The sequence below is a fragment of the Alexandromys fortis genome, unplaced genomic scaffold, assembly GCF_014885135.2.
Source record: "Alexandromys fortis isolate MF-2015 unplaced genomic scaffold, M_Fortis_MF-2015_v1.1 scaffold_16, whole genome shotgun sequence".
NCBI lineage: Eukaryota > Metazoa > Chordata > Mammalia > Rodentia > Cricetidae > Alexandromys > Alexandromys fortis.
In genome coordinates this window covers 14,968,554-14,993,355 of record NW_026067893.1, presented here as the reverse complement: position 1 = coordinate 14,993,355, position 24,802 = coordinate 14,968,554, and the positions used below count along the sequence as shown (strand labels likewise).

The 24,802-nt window shown below is 51.3% G+C and overlaps 1 protein-coding gene across 9 annotated transcripts in view; it reads left to right on the top strand.

Moving 5' to 3' along the window:
- Window positions 1–24,116, top strand: part of Pax2 (paired box 2) — an 89,756-nt gene extending 65,640 nt beyond the window's left edge. For 5 of the 9 annotated variants that reach the window (XM_050146794.1, XM_050146758.1, XM_050146788.1 and 2 more), the window contains 5 exons: window positions 2,567–2,742; window positions 5,035–5,161; window positions 19,171–19,272; window positions 21,373–21,459; window positions 21,952–24,116. In XM_050146794.1, coding sequence (XP_050002751.1) covers window positions 2,567–2,742; window positions 5,035–5,161; window positions 19,171–19,272; window positions 21,373–21,459; window positions 21,952–22,073 — 614 coding nt within the window. In that variant the 3' untranslated portion in view covers window positions 22,074–24,116. Of the gene's footprint in view, window positions 1–2,566; window positions 2,743–5,034; window positions 5,162–19,170; window positions 19,273–21,372; window positions 21,460–21,932 lie in introns of all 9 variants that reach the window. The other 4 variants (XM_050146816.1, XM_050146778.1, XM_050146810.1 and 1 more) reach the window with 1 other exon arrangement.
- Window positions 24,117–24,802: the final 686 nt, after the last annotated feature.

Genomic DNA, 24,802 nt, shown 5'->3' with positions numbered 1-24,802 from the left:
CCTCCTCTTCCAGCAGTGAGTTTCCTCTTTCCTTCCCTTCCAGCCCTCCCCTGCTTTCCTTTGCTGCCTCTGTAACCTGTCTTACCACCAGGGCCAGTGTGTACAAAAAAATAAATAAATAAAAAGGTCAGTGAGCGGAGGGAGCAGCAATAACCCCTAAAACAGTACTATCAGTGGAACATGATTGATCAATTGAATTCCATAGCGGCTGAAAAATGTGGGATTAAGTAGTGTATTATACGCACAATGAGTTGAGGCATGATGTTCATTTCAAGTTCATTTCGCCGGCCTCTGCCACCAGATCAGGCAATCAATAGGGGCAGCAGATATCATATATCACCTCTCTGCGGGCTGGGGAGAGAGCGCCATAATCTCTCGCAAATTTAGAGTGACAGATTTGTCAAGATCTGAAGGGCCCCTGAATAAATGAAGGCAAAGAGACTCCTCCAGCCAGTGACCTGAGGACAAAGCTTTAGTTCAGCTCCTGCACACACACACACACACACACACACACACACACACACACACACACATCTTGGTCACAGGGTGAAGCAAGCCACACACAGGCATGTACACAAATCCACACAGAGGCATGAAATGCCTCTTGCCACGTGTGTGTGCTCACACTCACACACATATTTGAATGCATGCTCACAGACAAATGTACCGTCTGCTCCCTAGGACCCATTCAGAAGGAGCAATAAATACCAAGTCTCCTGATGCTGTTCTCACCGGGCCCTGGCAGCAGGGCTTCCCTGGAAAGCAGGAGGGCTGCAAGCAGAGACAGTTAGGCACAGTGGGCCATGCAGACGGTGACAGGCGGTGGAGGTGGGGAGATGTACATCCTGGAAAGAGATGCTCGCGGGAGAAAGGGGGTATGGCTTGCGTTACTTGTCTGCACGCGTAATTCCAAAAAAGACTCCCACTGTCATTCATACTCATCGAGACACTTATTCAGCCAGATGTTTATTACATTCACATATATATGCACAGAGAACACCCACACAAAGGGGGAAATGAGTATACTGTAGTCCAGTTTCCCTACAGGGTCACACATGGTTCCAGAACCGGGCAGAAAAAGTACAGCTACCAGGTCTTGCATCCACAGGAACACAGGCATGCCACCAAGGCTGCCTCTGCCCACCTCAGACCCATCTTTGTGTGTGTGTCTCTCTCTTTATGTGTCTTTCTCTCTCTTTTTCTCTTGTTCTCTTCCCTCCCCTCTCTCTCTACATATTTTCTCCCCCCCCCCCACACACACACATTCTTTCTTTGCTCCTGCACAGTATGGTGGGAAGATGGGAAGTCCTTTTGGAAAGCAGTGCCTTTTGCTCCATCTGGGCGGCCAGCGAGGGAGGATGGCTGTAGATTGAGGTTAATCAATATGTAATACTTTCTATGGTCTCCCAAATGATACTGTACGATGTTACTGTATATAATGCGATATTGATTATATCATATCATATAATCACCTATAAACTGATATATATAACAGTCCCGGAAGAACACCCTGGGCCCTAAAGCACAGGCTGGCCCCAGGTCCAAGGCTCCCTAGCTTGTCATGGGCTGAGGGAAGCCAAGGGATGGAGGGCTGGGGCTGGAAGACCAGGAGAGTTGCTAGTGAGGGCTCAAAGGGGCTGTGGGGCAGGCGCTTTGTTCTCAGTATGCTCTAAAAGCTCCAAGTGACCCAACATTGGAAGGCAGGGACAAAACAGGGTGATGGACAGCAAACGAGGACCATGGAACCTCACTTGGAGACCAGACTGCCTTCTGGCTGGAAATGGGCTCTAGTGGTCACTGTCCAGTCCTTTTCCCATGGAGCAAGCCTTGTCTCTTGGTGGAAACCTGATGGAATAACCATGTGTCCAGGGAGCTAGCTCCTGCTGAGGCCTGAGCCAGGATCCTACAGGGGAGAACGGTGCCAGGTCACAGCAGTTTGCATGTTCTCTGGAGTCTGTCCAGGGTGCTAACCGTACATGGCTCCTCTGCTCTGTCTCCAGCCCAGCCAGGGGACCTCAGCTTTGCTCTCAGAACCCTTCCTCCTTGGGAGAAGTTAATTACTTTCCCCAGACTCTGTGTTATACTCAGCTTCAGAGATTTGATGATTTTCAACCCCTGGAATCCGTGGAACTGAAATTTATCTGAACCCAGTTCAATTCTCCACAGTAATGCCTGTCTGGGAACCCAGCCCTAGATGACTCAGGCTGGGGGATGGGTGGAGGTCTTGGGAAAAGAGAGCCTTGAAAGCAGCTTCGTGGGACCCCCGGGCTCCACCTCTGCCTAGTCTTTCTTATCCACACAGCTATGATCCCCCTTCTTTTTCTCTCCTCAACTATTTCAGGGCTCTGACTTCCTCAGCCAGGTCTCTGAGGAAGGGCCAGACTCTTTGGCCTCTAGGCCTAGGCCTCCAGTTTCCTCCTCTAGTTTATGGACTAGAAGTAAGGGACCTTAGCAGAGGCACAGAGTGCCGGGGTCCAGAGCCAAGTGCCCAATCATTTACCCACCACATCCTTCCTTGTTTCTGCTGGCCTAGTGCTCATCCCTTAAGTGTCTATGTGTTCCCCAGATGTGTCCGAGGGCTCTGTCCCTAATGGAGACTCCCAGAGCGGTGTGGACAGTTTGCGGAAGCACCTGCGAGCCGACACCTTCACCCAGCAGCAGCTGGAAGCTTTGGATCGGGTCTTTGAACGACCTTCCTATCCAGATGTCTTCCAGGCATCAGAGCACATCAAATCAGAACAGGTGAGAGGGGAGCTTCCTGTTCACCCAGAGCAGAAAGGAACTGGGCGGAGCACGGCCCCTCTCACACCAAGCACCCAGCACGGTGTGCGTTCATATGGCTACCGTGTGTGCACTTTGTGACCGTGACAGCACAGACCAATGTTAAGGCATAGCTTAGAGAAATAATTCGCTGAAAATGATGAGCTCTGGTGAAAGGATGAATATTATCTCTATTCAGAGTTTCCAATTCCTTATGAAGGATGGTGCAGCGTTCCCCAGTCCCTCACCCTAGCTCTGCCTTCTGTGACCCTGGTACAAGGACAGAAATATCCCCTTGCTCTGACCTGCGCCCTGCCCTCACGAGGTGCTACAGAAAGTCTATGGAGATCTTCTTGTCCTGTGTCAGAAGGAAAGCCCACCTGGCTGCCTTCTGATGCATCCACCTACTCTGAACCCAGGCCAGCGGCCGGTTGTCTTAGTCACCCGCCATGCCCACAGACACAGAAGCACACGGAGCGCAACGCAGCCTGGCGCACATGCCACATCAGCAAAACACACCACTTGGAAGCGTATCCCCAAGGACCTCCCATTTCAGGGCCAGCAGGATTGCTCAGAGGGGAATGGCACTTGCCACCCAGCGCTGTAAGCCTGGCAGCCTGAGTTTGGTCCCGGAACTCATGTAAAGGCGGAGGGGAAGAACTGACTCCACAGATTTTCACATGTGTGCCATGGGATGACCTACTCCCCACACTATAATTTTTTTTTTATTTTAAAACTTAAAGAAGACTTCCCATTTCCCATTACCGTACCCGCTCTTTCCCTCGCACGCAGCTCTCGCTATGTAACCCAGCGGTCCTGCAAACCCCGTAAGTGCGCATGCTTCCCAGGTCACCCGCTCAACACTCCTCTAGCACACGCCTCCACCCGCACATCACCATAGCCCCAGCCTGCCTACATATATGACCTAGGTCAGGCCTCCGAGTGCAGCAGAACACAGCCTGCTGTGATGCACTCACGCGTGCGTGCTCACACACGTGCACACGCTTGTACACTGGCAAAGCCCCTCAGGCTCTCGTAGCACACTTACACTCTAAGACTCCAACAGCTCCTAGCCTCTCGACTTTCTCCCCGCCCGGCCTTTTATCCCATAAGCTGTTTGTCTTCATAAAACAAAAATCAAAAGTCTTTTTAAGGTGCCCTGAGCCATAAACCAACAAAGGAGGAGCTGGCCGAGGCGGGCGGCTCAGTGCACCCTCCCCAAGTCCCCGGCTGTATTACAATGAATAACCTTTATTTACTTTCATTAGACTATTAAACACCAGCACAGTCATTTTTCCCCCTGAAACTCGGAGCAGGGCCCATAAAGCAAATCCGAAGCCTAATTGAGTTCATTTTAATTTCTCTCCGATCACAGCGAATTACTCTGGTGATAAATCAGGGGGCAGCTTCACCCCCAGTAGAAGGCCTAATTTGCAGCTAATTACAAAACTGATTTCTACAGGAAGATCAATACGAGAAGGAATTGGAAATGACGAGGCAATCCCGTCCAGCCAGAGAGGGGCGGGGGTCCTCTGGGGGGGGCCAGGAAGCGGAAGGAAAAAAAACGGACCCGAAAGAGCAGAAAATCAGTTTTAATTTAACGTAATATTAATCAGAGCAACTTTTCCTGCTCTGTGCAGGCTCCTGGGCTGCCCAGCTCCAGGGTCTGGCTTGGTGGTGGCTGCAATAAAAAGGCAATTACCCAAGTGTTTCGGGCAGGACACCCTTTCAGACTCAATGGCTGGCCCCCTCCCACCCTTCTGTTAGCCATGTGGACTCTCCCCCTCCCCAATTTCATACCCCAGTGCACAGGCAGAGAGCAAAGGGCCCATGGGGCTGTCTTTGTTTGTTTTTTAAAAAGGGGCGCCCATACCCCATCAGCCAACCCAGCAGTGCCAGGCTGAAAGCCCCGCGAGGCCCTTCCCCCAACAACTACCTCGGCCATGTGTCAGGGACCATCTCTGCTCCCCAAGGCTCCTCCTCAGAGGAACCTGAGCACCCCAGACGTCTCAGCAAGAGGTTCCCTACTGCTATGTCCCCCCTGGAGCTCCTTAGGCAGAAGCTAAAGAAGAGGCTCCAGGAGCACTGTGAACTCCACCCCCAGGGTGGACTAGCCCACCACTCTCTCCAAACTCTCCCCGACTCCCTGCCCCACCCAGCCATCTCCTTCCGCCCCATCTGGGAGGGCTCCAGGGTCCTCCTCTCCATCTGCACACTGCATCCTTCCACGTATGCACATCAATAGAGAGCTGTCACTTTTCTCTCTCCTCCCAGGGGAATGAGTACTCTCTCCCGGCCCTGACCCCTGGGCTTGATGAAGTCAAGTCAGGTCTCTCTGCATCCGCCAACCCCGAGCTGGGCAGCAATGTGTCAGGCACACAGACATACCCCGTCGTGACCGGTAAGGGGGCTTCCAGGAGGGTGGGGTGCTGCTTTCAGTGGGGTGCCTCGGTTGATGCCATCTGGGGCCCAGTGTGACAAGTGGGCCCCCTGCCATGGTATCTGGAGAGAGAGAGAGAAAGAGAGAGAGAGAGAGAGAGAGAGAGAGAGAGAGAGAGAGAAAGAGAGAGAGAGAGAAGGAGAGAGAGAGAGAAGGAGAGAGAGAGGGAGGGAGAGCCTTCCTGAACAGATGTGTGTGGATGAAGGCTTGAAACATTGTGGTCGGGGCTCTGGGCTTCAGCCTAAAAAGCGGGGGCTAGGGGCCTGCTCTCCGCTGTTCTTCCTTCCTTCCTCTCTCTCCCCAAGTTGTCCAGCCTTCCCAGTCTTTGGCTAGGACATGTGCAGAAGAATGTCTGGGCAAATAGGCCAGCTGAGGAAAGTGACTAAGAGGTCCCCAGCCTCTAGCCTTCAAGGTTCTCTGTCCCCGACGTTGCTGAGGGCCTAGTTTTCCTCTCTCATGTAGCTTGAGTAGCTGTGGCCTGGGACCTGAGGGTGTAGTAGTGGCCCTGCAGAGTGGAACACAGTTTTTGTGGCCTTTCTGCTTTCTTCTTCCTGGAGAAAGCCACGGAGAGGAAAGTTCGATTCCAAGGCCAGGGGAGGTCAAATACAGGACAGAGGCACCCTGGCCAAGCCTTCCAGGGATGAGAGTTGCAGCGGCCATAGAGGGGAAAGCTGGTAGAGAGGCCTCAGAGGCCAGCTTCAGAAGGTCCGTGGTGCCACAGAAGGGTTTCCAGGCCAGGAGAGAGCTCTAGTAAGAGAGACACACATCGAGGTGTTATTAAAATTCACCTAATTATTCTGGAGGCACTAAAGCCAATGTGCCGTTTGTACCTTGAGAGACAGGATGATTGAGAAGGGTCTTGGTGGGGATTGGGAGACACTGAGGCGTTACCTGTGAGTGAGCTGAGACTGACTGGGGACCGGGCAGCAAGGCTGTAGGCAGCCAGCATCACATCCAGTGGCAAAGATAGGGAGCAGGCAGGAGCCCTGATATAGGACAGGGCTCTGTGGTGATTTGTTGTGTTGGTGACTTGGTGACTTCCTGTGGCTAGAAGCTCAACTCAGGCAGAGATGGGCTCAGAGGCCCCTCCAGGGGGCTCCAGAGAGCCCTATATCTCCCATGCTTTCCTGAAGTGATGCCCCATACAGCCATGTCCAGCAAAAACAGAGTTGTAGTCTTTGGCTAGGAATCCAGAGACTGAGTCTCTGATGGGTTCCTGGGCTGACTCGGCTTCTCGGAGTGATGACCTGAGCTACACCAGCTGAGTCAGGACACAGCTTAGATCAGTGCTTCTCTCCCTTCCTACTGCTGTGACCCTTTTCTACAATGCCTCACGCCGTGGCGACCACCCCAACCATAAAAGTATTTCGTTGCTACTTCATAACTGTAATTTTGCTACTGTTAACTATGCAACATTATGAATCATAATGTAATTATCCGATATGCGACCCAAAGGAGTCCCAACCCACAGGTTGAGAACCCTCTAGCTTAGACCAACAGGCCCTGGATATGAGTTCTCTGAAGTCCAATATAGTTGCTCTCTGAGGGTCCCGCCCAAGCCAGGCCAGCTTTCCGGCACAGTGGCTGCTCCTCAAAAGTCGGAAGAGAGTGTAAGGACCTTTATAGTCAGCGCTGCAGTCCAGAAGGCAGGAACTTCCTGGGGGTGGACATGTGGCTCTTCCGGGCAGGACTCCTGCTGCAAGGGACCCTGGGGGGCTAATGTAGAAAAATGCTTCCACCTTGAGCAGCCCCCACAAATCTTCCCCCCCCCCCCCATGGCCCTGGAACGGTCCCAGCTCAGCCTGGGAACATCTTCGGCTGATCCATCTGGATCCAAGTGTGAGAAAAGTTCATTTCAGACCCAGCTTGACATTCCCAGGTGGCAAGTTAGCACTAACGTCTCAATCTGTATGCGACATTTCAATCAAGCGAGGAGTAACAAAAGCAGAACCATTAACATTCGGAGCTGTTCGCCAGTGGTAATGACGGGGAAACTCGCTCAGAAACTGGAAATTACCAAAAAAGAGAGAAGTGTGGAGGGAGTGGGGGAGGGGAGGGAAGGGTGGCTGGGGGCAGGGAATGATTCTGTTCACACTTAGACCAAGATCCAATGTTTGGATTAATAGCGCCATTACTCGAGAAAGAGCTGCAGATTATGCTCATTCTTAAAATGTTTTAGCTGGCAATTAAACGGCTGAAGCTATTGATCTTTGTTGATTTTATGTCCTCCTAATTTGCATAATCTATTAAAGATGAATGATTCATGATGTGTTTATTATGGGGACAAACAGAATTTGCTGGAGCTACTGTCAAGGTGAGAAACGGGTATTGCCCTAAGACTTCGTGGGCCATCTTGGGAACAGGTTTAGCGTGCTGGGCTTTTTTGGGCCAGGACTTGACAGGTAGCAAGAAGCAGTATGGCAAGGACAGGCAGAACAAATGGACTTTGAGTGAGTTCTAGAGAGATGTTGACATCTGTGAGAACTGGGCTCCAAGCATGCTGGGGGAGGTGAGAGAAACTCTTGGTGTATTTGCAGAAATTTTTCTACCCCCGCCCCTCATAGAGCCTCATTATGTAACCCAGGCTGGCCTCGAACTCAGAACAGTCCAACTAAGTACCTCAGTCTCCTGAGTGCTTCGATTAAAGAGTGAGCCACTCCATTCAGCTCACATTCTTTAAAAGCTTATTTCATCTGAGAATAGTAAGGGCTTTGGTGGAGGAAAAAGGGAACCTAATAGTAGGCGTGGCCTCATGGGTGCTAAATCAGGGAGCTGCCAGGTCATGCTGTGCCTATAGCCTTGGATGTGCCAAGGCAATCCGCAAGTCCCCAGGTACCCAGCTCAGCCTCCTCCCTAAGAAGAGACAAACCCTAAGGAATGGGTCTTAAGGAAGCTGGCGGGGAAGGCCTTGGCCCAACCTGCAAACCAGACCTTATTGATATTCCTGCCACCTCCTGGCACTAGAGGCTGATTTCAAACTTCACCAGCCACTTGATACAGCTGTTCCACAAGGTCAGGACTGAGAGGAGACAGGAGCCTGTACTATTGTGTGGCAGGGAGAGTGGGAGCCAGTGGGCCAGGACACAGCTAATCACATCACAGGCAAGGGTGGCTGCCACAGGCTAAGACTCAGCCTGAGAGCCTCCCCACCCAGCTTCCAGCAGGGAACCAAGGCAAGACACCAATTTCTCAGGGTAGCGTTTGGAAGTTCTGCCGAGATTTTAATTTCACTGCATCACAACTCAGCAAGCTGCCAAGTCAAGCTGGTTATTTAAATTTATCACCCACTCTCCTCTCCGCCGCTGGGTTGCCCTAGCTCGGCTGTGTCTCTTTGCTCCAGCCCACTGCTCTAGGCTGCTGGTCTGGAACAGAGCCGAGTCTCAACTAAGTGATAAGGAAAAGGGGACCCACTGGATGGGAGAGTGGGCCAGGGGCACTCTGGCCTCAGGCTTCCTCAGGGTGGTTGCTTGGAGCTGCCTTCAAAGCCTACTTATCCTTTTCAAAGGACTCCATGAGGGAGTAGTAGCCTTTAACCCTTACCTATTCCCCAAGCCCTCTGATCTGGGACTCTGCTGTGGTCACCTGTTCTAGCATTAATTTCTTAAGTTTCCCATCACCGGGAGCAACAAGAGCTCCTCTTCCCCATGGCTTCCTCTCTGGCCTTGGCCCAGGCTGTGGCAGTAGGGAAGCCTGCAGAGACCCTAAAAGCAATGTTGTTCTGAGTGGAGAAGCTGAAAACAAGTTCTAGAATCCTCAAGTCCTTGGGGATTCGAGAGTGTCTTGACTTAGGCAAAATCTGCTCTACAGCAGGGCAAGTTTCCTTCCTGGGTGTATGCGGGCTGTGATGAGGCTGAAGGGAGTTGGTGCCAGCACAGCCCCAATGCTTCTCAGAGAGGCTAAGGAGCACCCATGCCCCCAGAGCAGCTGCATAGAGTGGGCTTCACTGGCCTCTAGTGGGCAACACCACCAAGCACTGGGCAAACCTTGCGCAGATGAGGTTCTCCCCCTCGGTAGAGTCAAAGGTATGAGAGGAACGGCCCTGGTACTCAGAAACAAGGCAGACTAAGCTTATAGATAATCAGACAGAGCTGGTTAAAATATAGCAGCAGACTGGTTAATACATAGTCACACCTCACTCTGGACCCAGAAACAGGAAAGTCAGAGTCAAAGCAGGTTGTGAGACACTGCGGCCTTCTCATAGAGGTAAACCCTAGCGCAGGGATGTTAAGGCAGAATGCACCAGGCAGAAGGTGTGATCTTGGACCCAAGAGAAATGGAGACAGAACAAGGAAACACTGTCCAGGGACTGGAGAGCCATGGGTGCTTTCTTCCTCGTGACCCAGGGAAACAAAGTAGAGAGGCACATGTCATTACGAGGAAAGGGGCCAGGAAAATTCATACATAGACCTAAGCCAAGTTCATGCCATAAGCAGCTGCAGGAACCCCACGCTAAGAACTTACAGAGAATTTTGTGGGGGACAATAGTTTACTGTGGTGTGCGCAGGAATGAAGTAAAACCTTCTATGTAGAGATAGCCCATGATCCAAGATGCAGAGGACTCCCATTGAGAAAAAAACAAAAACAAACAAAAGAACTACCATAGAGGTGAGCTCATCATAAAAATGCCTCCACATTTCATGTGCCTATGAACCATCAGGGAAAGTTAGCAGAAGTGATACAGAGGACAATTAACATCCCCAAGAGCCAGCTCTCACGGAATATCCCAAACTGAACAGCAATTAAGGAAGAACTCGAAGAGAAAGATGAGCTTTTTCTTCAGCCCAGATCTAGACCCAGGATCCTTTTCCCTGGTACCAAGCCAATTGTAAGATAATGGAGACCCAAAAGGCCACTGAAAGTAAAGGGAGAGGAGCAGGCCTATTCAGAGTTTATCTAATTCGGAGTCTTCTCAGTACAGAGTCTTGCTCTTCTGGATAATATTGACTAGGAAAGATTTCAAACCCAGGACAGTACTCCCCTCCCCTGTGTATGTTGCAGGGGAGGTTAGTTCTTTAGACTCTAATCTTCCCAGCCTTGGTGGAGAGGAGGTAGTTTTATTCAAGAGCTCAGGGCAATTTTCCTGGCTGCCTAGAAACTACAGCTTTGATGGAAGCTGTCACTTAAGTCCAGGAAAGATTTGGGGTTGCTACCCAAGAGGGGAGTGTCCAAGACAGAAGAGGTAGAAACTGTCGTCTTTGACAGAATGAGGAGGTTAGACACCCCAGGTTCAGAGCTGAAGAGCAGGGTTGACCCCGGTCCTGGGGATCAGAGGCAGCAATGCCAGTACAACCTTGTCTTCAGGGTGCCAATGCAGCATCTTGCACATGCTGCCCGAATCTCCAGTGGACAGCAAAGTGACCCTTTGGCAGAGATAGTTGTGGACCCTGGGAAACCTCCTCCTCTACTCAAAGAGTCCTGAGCACCTCCAAGGACCTCCCCTTTCCTGTAGTTAACAACCTCCTTCCAAAGCAACTGCATTTTCCCCCTAAAATAAACACATAGCCCTTGGCTATTCCCTTACAGGTAGGAGAAGGCAATAAAAGCTCAGAAATGCTGCCAAAGGAGGCTGGGAGTCTCCTGCTCTTGTCTGTTGGTTCACAGCCCCTGATTAGCTGGAGGAATTTAGAGCACAGACATCAGAGCTTCCCTCGAGCCTTGAAAGAAGTGGGTGAGGGCAACTCCAGACCTGTGGAGAGTCTAAGAGCCCCATTCCAGTGGTGATCAACCCACACCAGAGGGCTTCTCCTCAACACCTCTATTTAGGCAGAGAAGGCCTGAGGCAAAGAGGTGAGGCCTCCTCTAGCTATCTCTGAGGCCTCTAGCTACGTCCCCAAGGACCTCAAGCCCCAGACCTCACTGTGATTTAATTATGGAGGCATTTCCATAGCAATGAGACATTGACAGATTTGCTGGTGCCCAGGGCCTGCAGCTTAGGGAAGCACTGAATGGGACTCTTCCTTTCCTCTTTTATCCAGTCTACCTTTGAGGGGAGAGAGGTGAAGAGCCTTTAGCTCACTCTTTAGAGTAGAACCCAAGCTGAAGTGTTGTAACATATACCCACATCTTTTCCTACCAGCCATCCCAGGAATGCTGGGCTAGTCTCCCCAGAAGTGGGCCTGAGCAGAAGCAAACACTAGGACCACACAGGGAATTATGGGAAGATGACAAGGGTTTGGGGCCTTCTAAGCTGAGCCAGAATGTGGTCCACATCATGGGAGTTTCTACCACTTCTCTTTATCTCTTCTATCCATGAAACAAGCCCAAGATGCTGGGCATGTCAAATGGACCACGCTTTTCCTTCATCATGTATTCTAAGTGATTTAGTGATGAGAGACAGGCCTCTTAGTGTGAATCAAAACATTGTCACAAAACCCATGGTCTTTAAATATGTGCGGTTGTACAGTACCCAGCTCAGGCTAAGGAGGGCTGGCTGCCTGGGCAAGCACCCTGTTTTCACAATGAGGGAGGTGGAAAGACCCTTTCAGCTGCCGAATGTTGTTTAGAGATGCTTAGGATGGCCCAGAGAGGGGCCCCTCAACACTGAGTTTGTTTGCTCTGCTCTTTGGCACTTCCTAAGCAGAGGCTGTCTAAAGAGAAAGCTGCTAATACAGCCTTTCCCCGAATGACCGGGAATTTTGAACGGGGTGCTCTAAGGAATGTCACAGGTATGGCTCAGAAATGTCTTAGTGGCCTTAAAGCCACCAAGGCAAGACTTGAAACCTGTTTCTCAGAGAACCAGATACCCACATGGTGACAGGAAGACCCTCAGGACAAATAAGCCGATGCCTCTTTAACCCTGAGCTCTGCGAGGCAGCCCTGCCGCTCCTGTCACTCCGAGGGGCTTTGCTGCCTTCAGCTTGGAATCCTCTGCTCTCCTCCCCGGTGGCAGTGGGGCTGCCTGGCAGAGAGGAGGAAATCCAGCGGTGGCTCCAGGAACAGGCTAATGCTCCAACAGCTTAAGTGGCCGTCTTCCTTGGGATTAGGGTTTCGCTTACACAGAGAGCCTGAGAAACACTGTGCTTTCAGAAGGATTAGACCTGACAAGCCAGCGCTCTCAGAGAACAAAATAAAGCCAGAGAGGAACTGGGAGACCCGGGAGTGGCAGGAGACTGTGCAAACCGGCTTAACCTCTGCCCACCCAGCATGAGGGTCTCTTACGCACTGAGCCTGCGGGTGAGCGCCTTGCCCAACCGCCTGGGCACCAGCATCTGCCCAACTCTGCTTTTCATTTGCTCGTGGAGTCAGAGAAGATGGTACCTTCCCAAGTCACAATTCCACCTCTGGAAGTGAGCCAAGTTTCCTTCTGGCCATTTGAAAGTGCGATTCTCCTTAGATTTCTCTCAGGCTGAGCCAGCAGTTCCATCCACGCCCAGCCAAGTTAGAGGAACGCCCCTCCTGGGCTCCCTCCACCCCCATTCTGCAGAGCACAGCCCTATAAGGGCCTTGTGTGAGAGGAGAAGGTGGAAATAGCCTGACCAGTTGTGCCCAGATGTTTGGCGGTCAAGGCACAGACCTCACTGAGCCAGTGCAGGTCTAGCATCTCTGCCTAGGATACCTCGGGGGACTAAAGGTCCAGCTGTCAGTGGACAAGCCGCTCAGCTAGGAGAACAGCCACCCTGAGCTGTGAGCACAGCCCCCTCTGCTGGAATCTGGAGCAGGCAAGTCCACACAGTGGTGTAAGTGGGGTCCTTCCACAGGCTCCTCTGTTCTAGAAGGCAAACCTGGGGAGAGTCTGGAAATCTTAGAAATAAAAACCAAAATGAAATACATAGAATGCGATTTCCTTCTCTTGAAAGCATCATTTATAGATTCAAGAGTAACTGTTTTAATGTATTACATATAACTTGTAAATGCAAAGATAATTTAGGCAGCATTAAAAAGTCGGTGACTATATTCTTGCATGCACTATGTTTGTGTCAGATGTAAGCACAGACCACTAGCCTTGAGGAAATCTAATGTCTTCCTTCTTGCCACCTTATATGAGAGGCAGACAAACGTGAGGCTAGGGCAGTAAAACAAGAGTTATGTTTTCTGGCCTTAGGGTTCTCCGCAGTGTCAAATGGATACAGAAATGCTCATCTTCCGAGAAAGATGCCAAGCAACAGCATCTCAAAGTCTTTGGGTGGAACTTCTGCTGTGTAAATCTGTGTCTAATGAGCCTCGTTGCCAGAGACTCTCGAGAAGCAGTTTCTGTGCCTGGGCGGCTTCCCTCTTAGTTCTGAACATGGACATAGACCTGGACTTGAGATAAGCCTGATGCTCCACACTTGGCTGTTTCTTATATGGTTTCATTAATGTTGTTTGAGAAGGGACAAACAAATCAGTTTCTTCTACCAAAGGACGCTTTCCCTCATTTGCTTGCTTGCTTTATAAGCATAGCTTATTCATTTTGGAGTCATGAATACTTTTGAGAATACCATTTTTAAAATGTACCTCCTACCCAGAAAGAGGTATAGTAACATTTACGTATAGCTTTCTATGGAACCCTTGAAATATATCTGTGGTGCCCTACCAAATCAGTGAACCCCAGTCTAAAATCCCCTGCTGCACAAAAATGAGGCAAGCTAAAATGCACAAAACAGTGTTGAGCCGGGTGGTGGTGGCGCACGCCTTTAATCCTCCTACTCAGGAGGCAGAGGCAGGCGGATCTCTCTGAGCTCAAGCCCAGCCTGGTCTACAGAGTGAGTTCCAGGACAGCCAGAGATATACAGAGAAATCCTGTCTCCAGAAACCAAACCAACACAAACAGTCTAAGATGTCCTCTTACAGGACAGGTTCATTAGCATGAGCCCAGGTGACTCTGTCTTTAGGTCTGTCATATTTGGGAATATCATTCCAGTATCAATCGCCTGGTCTATCATTACTATAATCCAGGTTGTCTGTCAAATACCGGTGAAATCCTGACCGTAATTCTTAGTTCCTCTGTGTTTCAGTTTCTGATCTGAAAAATCAGGGATTAAAGATAGCTCAAGTGGTGGAATTGATAAGGAATTAAAGGAGGTGATTAACACCTGTGAGATAATGGGGGTGGAGACCAGCACGTGGGAGCTGTTCAATGGATGCTAGAAAGACCGGGAGCCAGGAGACTGCTGATTCAACCAAACGGCACACACGATCTGATGACTTAACACCTCTAATTTCCTCATAAAGCTTGGAACTTTGCTTCTGTCCGTGCTTGGGAGAGAGGATGCACTTAGAACTCTCCAAAACAGTTGATTTGCTTTGGCCCATTTGCTAAGGAATGCCTGACGAAAGTGCACTGTCTGATTCAGACAGAGCGACTGCTGCAAAAATTGGCTTTGGAGTCTTCAGGGACTCCCGCAGTTGAACTGCGAAGACATCCTCATCAAGTACAGTGCTTCTAACACTTCTGGGTACTTTAAGACTCTCCACTACTGCTGCTTCTCACAGGGGCTTTTTCGTGTTAAAGAACTCTCAAAGGAGACGAAGACTCCACCCCATGGAGTTTTACTACAGACCTCCCAGACGCTTGTTCCTTCCTTGCGTCCCTTTTTTTCCTCGCCTCATCTTAATGGTAATGTAGTGGTATGAGGTTTTGCTTGCTGGAAAACTTCTTTTCCTTCTCTTCAGCTCTTTTGGGGGAGTATCTGGGTCCATGCTGCCATTAAAGGCAGTGTGGCATGCACATGGCTTCTAATGTTGGTGCTATCATTTATAGCTGTGTAGTCCCAGGAGAGTCACTATGCCTCTGTGTCCCCATCTCTCTACCTTTAAAAGAAGGGCACGGTCATCCCGAAGACTCATCTTTGAAAGCTTTGTAGCATCAGAAGGCAAGCAGGCCATATGAAATGCCCATTCCCTCACAGGGACCGTTCGGATTCCTGGTGCTTTTTATGTTACTGGCAGTGTCAGTGAGCAAGCCGGTGCTTTACTGCTTCCTGTCTTCCGCGGGATGGCACGTATTTCATAACCGATGCACTCTGCCGTGTAGGCTTTTCTCCTGTTCCTGTGCTTCGGCTTGTTTGCCATCTCACAGTTTCTGAGTCACCCCCACCGCCATCTGCCCGTCTCCCTATAAGGCTGCAGCACCCAGCGCTTCTGTCCATTCTTCCGCTTCCCATTGGTATTCCTTCGCCAAAGGAGGCTTGCTCAAAGAACGCTGCTGGGCAAATGGTATGATAGTTTTAGTAATTTGAAAACTTCCTGCACTGTGTGTTTGCCGTTATTGACAATGGTGTTCCAGGAGAATATATGGCTCTAGCAAGACTTTGGTCAATTTTCCCCTGCTTGTCAGGTGTCATCTGTGTACTAATGAAGTCATCGAGCGCGCTTTGTATGCAGCGGCTGGCACCGTGTTGACTTAGAGGTCCTGCACAGGGACCTCTTTGTGCGACGCCGCTACAGAACAGAGCACAGGTGTAGGACAAACACTGGGAAACTTCAAATGCTTTTTCCTCACCACGGGCCTCTTCCCCCTTATTTTTCAAATTTTAAATTGCTACCTAAAGAAACAGATTTTTTTTTTTAAAAAAAGTAGAATTTGGAAACGTGCCTTCCAATCAATCGTTCAGGGAGCAGTTCTCAGTAGGCAAAGTCTTCTACCTGCTGGAAGTTGAACATGCCATTTTGCAGGCCAGGTAGCTGTGGGAATGAACTTTGCAAGAGAATTGACTGGAGACAGCTTCTGGACCATCCACCCTTTCTCTGTCTCTTCTGGGTTTTGTTGTTTTGTTTTGGTCTGTTGTTTCGTGTGGATACCTTCCATTGTGGAGACTTGTGTTCAACTAGTTGTAAGAATGACGACAGTGAAGATCAAATTCAATTTTCCTGTTATTAACAAAAAGGGCATGATGTCAGAATGAAAAACAATAGAAAGAATAAGAAGGGAGGGGCAAAAAAGGAGGGAGGCACACTCTGCTTCCTGGATGCTTTGTGGATATTGAGATCACAGTTCCTGGAAGAATCATGTTTTATATCTCTCTAGCTTCAAAACCTCCACATCTCCCATAATCCCCTTTTCTCTTGGGTCTTCTCTGGCAAATAAATGCCATATAATTCATTTCTCTCTCTAGGAACTGATAGGTGTTTTTCTCTTGCTGTGAGCTTTGGGTCTTCTCTGCTGAGAGATGCTCAGGAGATGTGCACTTTTTTATTGGCAATCGAAGTCAATACAGAAGTCAGTCAGTGACACTGCTTTAATCCTAATCCCAGCACTCGGGAGGCAGAAGTAGATGGATCTCTGAGTTCGAGGTCAGCTGGTTTACAGAGCTAGTTCCAGGACAGTCAAGGCTACACAAAGAAATCCTGCCTTGAAAAACAAAATTATGCACACACACACACAATACAAGAAAACCTACAACAAAGCAAACACAAGCAAGTGTGGTAGCAGCACACATCTGTAATCTCAGTACTCAGGAGTCTGAGGCAGGAGGATCACAAGTTTGTGGCAAGCATGAACTAGGTGTAAGACTGTCAAAACAAAGCAAAATAGGACAAACGAAAAGCAAATGCAGATTCTTCTACTGCCTGGGATTCAGAAGTGGCATCGTCTTTGCTGGTTGTCTGATTAGTGCATCTCAGGACGTGTAAGGCGATAGCCACACCCGACAGGCATAGAAGGAAACCGTTCTGTTGCATAGTAAATCTGAGTCACCAGAGATAAATCTACCGCTGAAAATCTTTGTAAAAATTCCGCTGTTGTTTTAAATTTTTCAAATGTTTAAGCTTTTATTTATTTTAATAAATAAGGGTGTTTTGCCTGCATGTGTAGGCACCACATGCCTGGTACCCAAAGAGGCCAGAAGGGGGCATCAGTCCCCTGGGACTGGAAGTACAAACAGTTGTGATTTGTCATTTGGCTGCTGGGAATTGAACCTGGGTCCTCTCAGTGAGTAGCCAGTGCTCTTAACCATACAGCTGCCTCTGCAGCCCCATTTCAATGGACTGTTAAAGGGGAAAGACACAAGCAGATTTCGTCTTAGTTGTGCTGCTGTGTAGTGGACCAACGCGTATGAAACAATGAGAACCCATTATCGTCCATCAGGGATCCGCGGTGGATGCAATGGAGTCTACTGCGTTCTCAGCTATGCAGGATAGATCAGAACGTAGGTCCTACCCTTGAATGAGTTATGGTCAGTTTGGCATGAAACAGCAGAACCGACATTGCATTTTGCAATATAGTGACATTGACATAGTCAACCATGGAACACAGATGTCATGGAAACTTGAAAGAAACTTCCTTGAGGAGTAGAAGGATGGGAATGTTGAGGCTTGAGCTGGAAGAAAACTATGAGTAAGAAGGAAGCAAAGGTCACATCCAAACACAGGCATTTTACATCATAAGATGAAAACATATTCAACCAGAAGTAAGAATCAGAGCTAGGAAAGCCAAGTGGGGTGAGTACCTGGGGGACATGGAGTCTGGAGAGTTCCCTGTTCAAACTGTTGCCTACAGGGAGTCAATGGCAGTATTTGAAAGCAAGCAGTGTTTCAGAAGGGCTAGCAGTCATATTTTAGATTGGTAAGGGGGAAGACTGTGAAGGCAGGAATACAAGCAAAGAGAAACCACTGGAGCAAGCCAAAGGCAGGAACTCGGGGGCCGAACTACAAATGTGACAGAGAGAATAGAAATGAATACAACAGAAATGGCTAAGGAGAATCTGTTGCATATTGGAAGCGATGGGGAAAGAAGGCTGTGTCTAGCGCTCTGAAGTTTTAGGTATGTCTTCAAAAGGGCTGGGAAACTGACGGAGAAGAAGGTGGATGTGCCTTTATTCCTATTGAGTTTGAGGTGACAGTGGACAGCTAATGAGGGCATTCAGCAGGCAGCAGGAAATGGAAAAGCCTGCGCAGTGGCTCTTTACTCTTAGAGAAGGATGACTCTCTCAGAGGTGTCGAGGTGGGGATGAGAAAGCATACGTCTGAGGAATGAAGTAGGTGACGCCATCAAGTGGGTGGTACTGAAGAAAAATGCTATGGAATAGCCATGAAAAGTCCCATGGACCTCACCATGACTAGGACCCAACTAAGGGGGTGTACAGGGTGCTATGACTTCCTCCAGCCACACCTTGCCTTCCCAGGGTTGGACAGAGGCCCGAGGAATAGAATGACACCATCTGGCGAGGAAGACAGGGGAATCTGCAGCAGAAGCATGGGCCCCAGGAGAGGGCAGGCTCTAGTGTATGGGGTGTGGGAGGTAGGAAGGAGCCAATGCTGTCCATGAAGGCTGGAGTATGCTAGAAGGTGCCCCTCCACAGAAACGGACACATGCTGCTGTGTTTCAGGACAAATGTCTCTGCGTGGAAGTATCTCTCGAATATTGATTCACTTTGCCTCGGCTCCCTGCTTCTGGCAAGGGAAGTCCCATCTCCCACTCTGTAGGCTCTGATTAACAGAGGCTTCCAGGGAGGCTGTTGGTAGGGGGGGAGCAGATTTTGCTCACTGGAACGTGATCCAATCCTGCTTGCCCTCAAAGTTCCTGATTCACTTCAGAGATGGTTTTCTATTTAAATGCCAACCATAGCAAAATAGCCCACCGGTTAGTCCCCATCCTCCAGGCCTGGCATCTACAGGTCCACTTAGAAGGACTCTACTCTTGTAGAGGTGGTAGTGTGGTGCCTTCGACCTGAGAGAAAGATAGGTGTTAGAGCAGTAGACAGGATGACAGAGGTCCACTAGAACGACAGTAGCTAAGTGTCTTCAGAGGAGCAAACCCAGGGCATCTCCACCCATCTCCTCCTCAGTTGAGAATCATGGAGACAAAGACTGAAGCAGGCATACATGTATGCACAGATATACAATGAGTAACATTAAACACACACACACATGCACACACGCTCAAGGCTGATGGCGGACACACATCTAGACATCTGTACCCATATTCAGGCACTCAGGGCCCCATGGCTCAGATGCCCATCTGCACATTTCCTTCCTCCCCCTAGCATCCAGGTGTGAGCTGAAGCAGTCCCCTTTCTTCCGGGCCTCATGCCTTCCCCTTTGTGTTTCTCCAGGTCGCGATATGGCGAGCACCACTCTACCTGGTTACCCCCCTCATGTGCCCCCCACTGGCCAGGGGAGCTATCCTACCTCCACCCTGGCAGGAATGGTGCCTGGTAGGTGACAATACTGGAGATGTCTGATCTAAATTGTGGGTGAGCTGCTGAATGGTCTGTAGTCTCAGGCTGGGAGTGGGAGGAGAGCCAACAAACCACCGTCCTGCAGACCATTGTCCTTCATCCTTCCTCCTCCTTAGAAGCCATAGTTCGCCCTTTAGAAGTAACGCCAGGAGGAAACTTTCAGAAGTGCCCCTTGTGTACAGAGCTGTAGGTTATGGCCCCTCCTCAGCACCCAACCATCCAAGCCTATGCCCCAATGCTCCAGCCCACCCCAGCTAGCTGACACTGCTTGGAAGAGCCTGCCCTGGTTTCCATGGAAACTTGGAACCAAAGACCATTTTCAGGGGCATGGCAGTCATTCAGCCAAAGCCACACTGGTCCACACCAAGCCAGAGGGGGAAGCACTATAGAGAACCAACCCTAATTTAGAGAGAGAAGGAAGGTAGTCTCAAAGTGGAGTGGAGGACAGGAGGGAAACAGAGAGACCCCAACTTCAGAGAGAAAGGATCTAGAACACCTCTACACTTCTTCAGAGGATACGGGCCTCTGGGCCCTCTGGGACTCCAGCGCACCTTTTTTTTGCTGAGAGGCCTTGTACTTGGGTTTGGAATTAAGGAGGCAGAGACTGTATTTAAAGCCTGGTGGTTGCTATCCCCACCGTCCATCCCAAATGGGTGTGGTTTAAAGGCAAGAAACACCAAAATTTCTTGTCTTAAAACGACCAAGACTTTCCCAACCTGCAACCCACTGCCTCTGGAGTCTTTTGTCTGCCCTGTTCCTGAAGTTCAACTCTCACTGGAAGGGGGAGAAGAAGAGGCAAGAAAGGGTGATTGTCTTCAGCCATCAAGGAACAGTCCTGAGTAAGCAGAAGTGGGGTGGAGAAAACTAGGGAGTCCGCTGTAGGGCAGTAGAGAATAGGGACGGGAAGAAGCTGGAGGTGTGGATGAAGGGAGTCTGCTCAGGCTCTGCAGAAGGCAAGTAGAAGCCTTGGTAGGGGGCCAGGAGAGGCTTTGGAGGTAGATCCGTGTGCAGGTGGAGGCTGGAGGAGGTCTTAGGGAGGTGGGGGGGGTGAGGAAAGAGTGGGAAGGTGGGGGTGGGGAGTCTGCAGGGAGGTGGGGATGAGGGGAGCCGCAGAGAGCTCATGGTGGCAAGGGGGGAGTCGTTAAACAGAATCTAGTGCTGATGAGGAAATTACACTTGTTTCATTAGCGATGGGGAAGGAGATAGCTCAGTTCCTCTTGGTCACAGTTGAGCTCAGAAGCTCATTATCCCGCTGCACGCATGCTTTCCCTCCTCGTCAATAAACAGGCTTTCCAGTGGCTGCATCCCCACCCCCACCCAGCTCCTCCTTGGAGTGCGGCCCCTTCTCCTCTACTTAACCCGCGGTTAGGGATCACTGTAAACAGTCTGGGGTCATCACACAGGAGAAAGGGCGAGGGGGAAACCCATAGGCCTGGCCTTTCTCCTGCTGAAGGGAGGGAGGCAGCGCTCAACCCACAGTGCCCTCCACTACCCAGGCTCCTGGGCCTGCGGGCAGTCCGCTTGGTTCCTGCAAATCTCCTTCTCCAGTTGCGTGGCGCTCATTGTGGACTCAGGAGGAAAAAGTGGAAAGGGTTATTTCCCGGGAGAACAGCACCATCGCCACCTGCCTAGTTTGAGCACAGCGCTGAGACACCATTCTTAGGACTTTCTGGGACAAAGTGTCTCAAGGGCTTTCCTTCACCACCCTCCCCCTCTTTAATCCTGTGGAATTCCTAAAGCAGGTGTCCACCATAAAAGCTCTCGGGCTCCCAAGTTACTTAAGTGGGCACAACCAGACCAGGCCAAACCCTTTCTGGGTAGCTAGAAGTGCTTCGCGGGGGATCCCAGGCACAAACCTGCCCACAGATCCCTCCATGCCTAGGTGCGCAGAGATATGGTTACTTCTTGCCTTTGGTGGCTGTCCCCACGCGGCGAGCGTGGAATGCCTCACCTCTACCCTGCCCCCACGGACCTTGCTCTGCTTGCAACACCTGAGACTGGGACTAGCGGGGAGGGCAGAAAAGGCCAACCGGGCACACTGAGCACCTCTAATTCCAGTTCCCCACCCTCCCACAGGGAGCGAGTTCTCAGGCAACCCCTACAGCCATCCCCAGTACACCGCCTACAACGAGGCTTGGAGATTCAGCAACCCTGCCTTACTAAGTGAGTACGCCACCTGGCTGGCGGGCGGCTCAGCGGCTAGCCTGCTCGCCCGCCCGGTCGGGCGCGCAGGCTGCTTCGGGACAGCGATCCCACTCTAGACCACCCTAACTCTGGGTACCCGGATGGGCCAGGGAGACAGACTCATTGTAGCAACGCTGGGGCCTGAGGACTCCTCGGGGGCGCCTTGCCTCCTGCCTCTTCCCCCCTTCCCTGTCTCTTGGTCACTGGAAGGCTCTTGGCCGCAGGGGCCGGTAGGATCCCTTGGCTTGTTGCCGCCAGGTGTCACCTGTCCTGTCCCTCTCCCGCCCTGAGAACGCAGCGCTCTTCCTGGGGATCTGGCCTCAGGGCGGTCACAGTCCTCCAATCCTGTTCCTGCCGGACCCGGGGAGGGCTTTTCTTTGCTTTTCTTTCCTTTTTTTGTTCTCCTGTTTGTCCTCTCACCCAGCCCATTCTTCTCCTGTGTTAACTTCCAGGTTCCCCTTATTATTATAGTGCCGCCCCCCGGGGCTCCGCCCCTGCCGCTGCTGCCGCTGCCTATGACCGCCACTAGTTACCGCGGGGACCACATCAAGCTTCAGGCAGACAGCTTCGGCCTCCACATCGTCCCAGTCTGACCGCCCACCCCAGAGGGGGGAGGACCGAAGCGACGAGCTGCCACTCGGCCACCGTCCCAGTCCCACCCCTCCACCTCGAGACACCCTTCCCCCTCCCCCGCAGCCCTTCACGTCACCCTGTCGATGGCCTGACAGCACCGGTGGAGCGGCGGGTAGGACCCTCAGGCCCCGGCTCATCGCCAGCCCCGCCCGCCGCCCCTCCCTGCCTGCCTGCCTGCCTGCCTGGACCACCTCGCCGCCCGGAAGCTCGCCCGCCTCTGGCCCGCGCGTCCGGCACGTTTCTGTGACACACAATCAGCGTGGCCCACCCGGGGGCAGCCCGCTTCTGACGCTGGGCGCTGGGAGGCTTCACTGCAGAAGCTGAGCTAGGGAAACTAAGGAAAGGACTTTGTGCTGAAGGAGGAGCCGTGGTCGGAACCCCTAGGGAAACTCCTGCCCCACCCCATCCCCTGTGCCTGCCAGGCTGACCCCGCCTTCTGTCTGCGTCCAGCCGCTGACAGTGGCACCTGAACGCGAGGATCGGACTCGAGGGACAACGTTTGGGACGGCAGAGTTTTCCAAGGCTGGTACCCAAGGCGAGCAGACGCCAACTGAGCTCGTCCACCCTGACTGCCTAGTTCCCCAGGGCGTGGGATCTCCTGCAGTGACTCTACTCTCGGCCCCGCCTTGCCCCTACCTCAGCGCCTCTTCCATCTGCTGGCCTTTGACTTTCCCCTCCTGCGCGTTTTCATCCCAGGACACCTTGCACGCAGCCCCATCGGGGCCACCGCGGGAACAGTTTCCTCCGACTGCGGCTGCCAGCACTGGTCTTTCCCAGCAGTAACTTGCTGTCCCCCACCCCAAACTCCCAACCTGCGGGCGGTAGGAGCCAGCAGGGAACTGACGACCGAGCTGCCCGGGAGATGGAAACCGGGGGCTGCTTGCCCCACTCCATCCACCCTCAGCCGAACAGAGCCCCTGAAGTCTACATACTTATTTAATATGACGGTCTTTGCATAAACGAACAAAACAAAAACCCAAAAGGCTGCTTTGTAGAAAGACGGTGTGTGTGGTGTGGAGGCGAACCTCTCCCTGTACATATCCCCTCCCTCTCCGCCCCGCCCGCCCGCCGGGTACCGTAGAGTCCCTGTCCCCCGCCCGCCCTGCCTGTAGATACACCTGCTGTCCGTGCTGTGAGGGTCGCCGCTCGCTGGGGGGAGGGGGGGACAGAGCTACATGCCCACTCAAGGACAGCACGTTCTGGGGGAGGGGGGCATTTTTTTACTTTACAAAAAAAATTATGAAAGAAATCTCTATGCAAAATGACGAACATGGTCCGGTGGACACCTCTCGCCTCTGTTTTGTTGGCTGTTTCTCTAATTCCGTGTTTTCCGCTCTCACCTCCCTGCATCTCTCCCTCCCTCTTCATCTCCCCTTTCTCTTCTGTGTCTCTTTCTCTGCCTCACTTGTCTCTGTCTCGGTCCCGGCCCTCCTGCCCCAGGCTTCCAAGGCTACATTAAAAGTGGCAGAGCCAGCCTCCGGGCTAGCCCCTAGTGGCCTTGCCACCGTGCTCCGGCTAGGCCGCCCTGTCCCTCCCCGCCCTGTAGTTGCTCTCTCTCGGTAGCGGCGATGCTCCCTGCATGTCTCCTCAACCGTGGATCGTGACGACTCGAAATAACAGAAACAAAGTCAATAAAAGTGAAAAAATAAATAAGTAAATAAATAAAAATCCTTGAACAAATCCGAAAAGGCTTGGAGTCCTAGCCCAGATCTCTCTTCCCTTCGAGCCTTTTTATTTGAAAAGGAAAGTGAGAAAAGAGAAGAGTGTAAGGGCACTGCGGTAGCCTGGTCCGGGCCCAGCAGCGGAGCCCTAGGTCCCAGCTCCGAGGCCAGGCTTGACCCCAGTCTTGTGTGGGGCTGGCTGGCTGGGCTCAAGGAGCACGGGACCCAGGATCAGGCCTAGCTTTCGAAAGGTCTTCCACAGTTCTGGTCTCCTCCGCCACTTTCAACGTGTCGGTTCGTTTTAATTATTTTTATTTTCTTTCTTCCTTTCTTTTTTTGTGCACATGATAAATAATAATAATAAATAATAATAAAATTTTGTATGGCACTCCCCATGGCTCCAGGTTTGTCTATCCCTGCCCCTGTACTCCAACTGGAGGACCCTCAATAATTCTGTTAAGGATTCAACTCCACTCCCAATGCGAATTCCTTTAAATCCTTGACCAAGACTCCCCTGGACTGCAGCTGAACTCTGATGATGGCCTGGAGAAGTCTGTTCCTCACCACCACCACCCCCAAACACACACACATGAGTTTTGGATTTCTGGAACTTCAGAATAACTTTGACATTACCCTTCTCTAACAAATCAGCCTTGCCTTGCTGCTAGTATCCTACAACCACACCTAGGGGCGCAGGTTCCCCGAATGAACAACATCTAGGGCTCTCTCTTTGTGGATGGGGTAGCCTGAAGCTCTGTCTTTCTCTCCTCTCCCCAGTGGCTTCAGCTGCTCATTGGCACAGCTGCACTTTCTTGCTGTGTCCCCTAAGACACCACACAAGCCGCAGACCCTGGCCCCAAGTTTCTCTTTTCAGCATTTATTTCTAGACCCTAACAGCTGGCTCATGGGACCTCTCTGACCACGTGGGTGTTGCAAAGTCCCTCCTAGGACCTGTCAAGCAGCAGCTGAAAGTAGTGGCTCAGGTTTAGGGTCTGGGTGCACCCCCAGAGAGAATGTGAGTGGGTGGG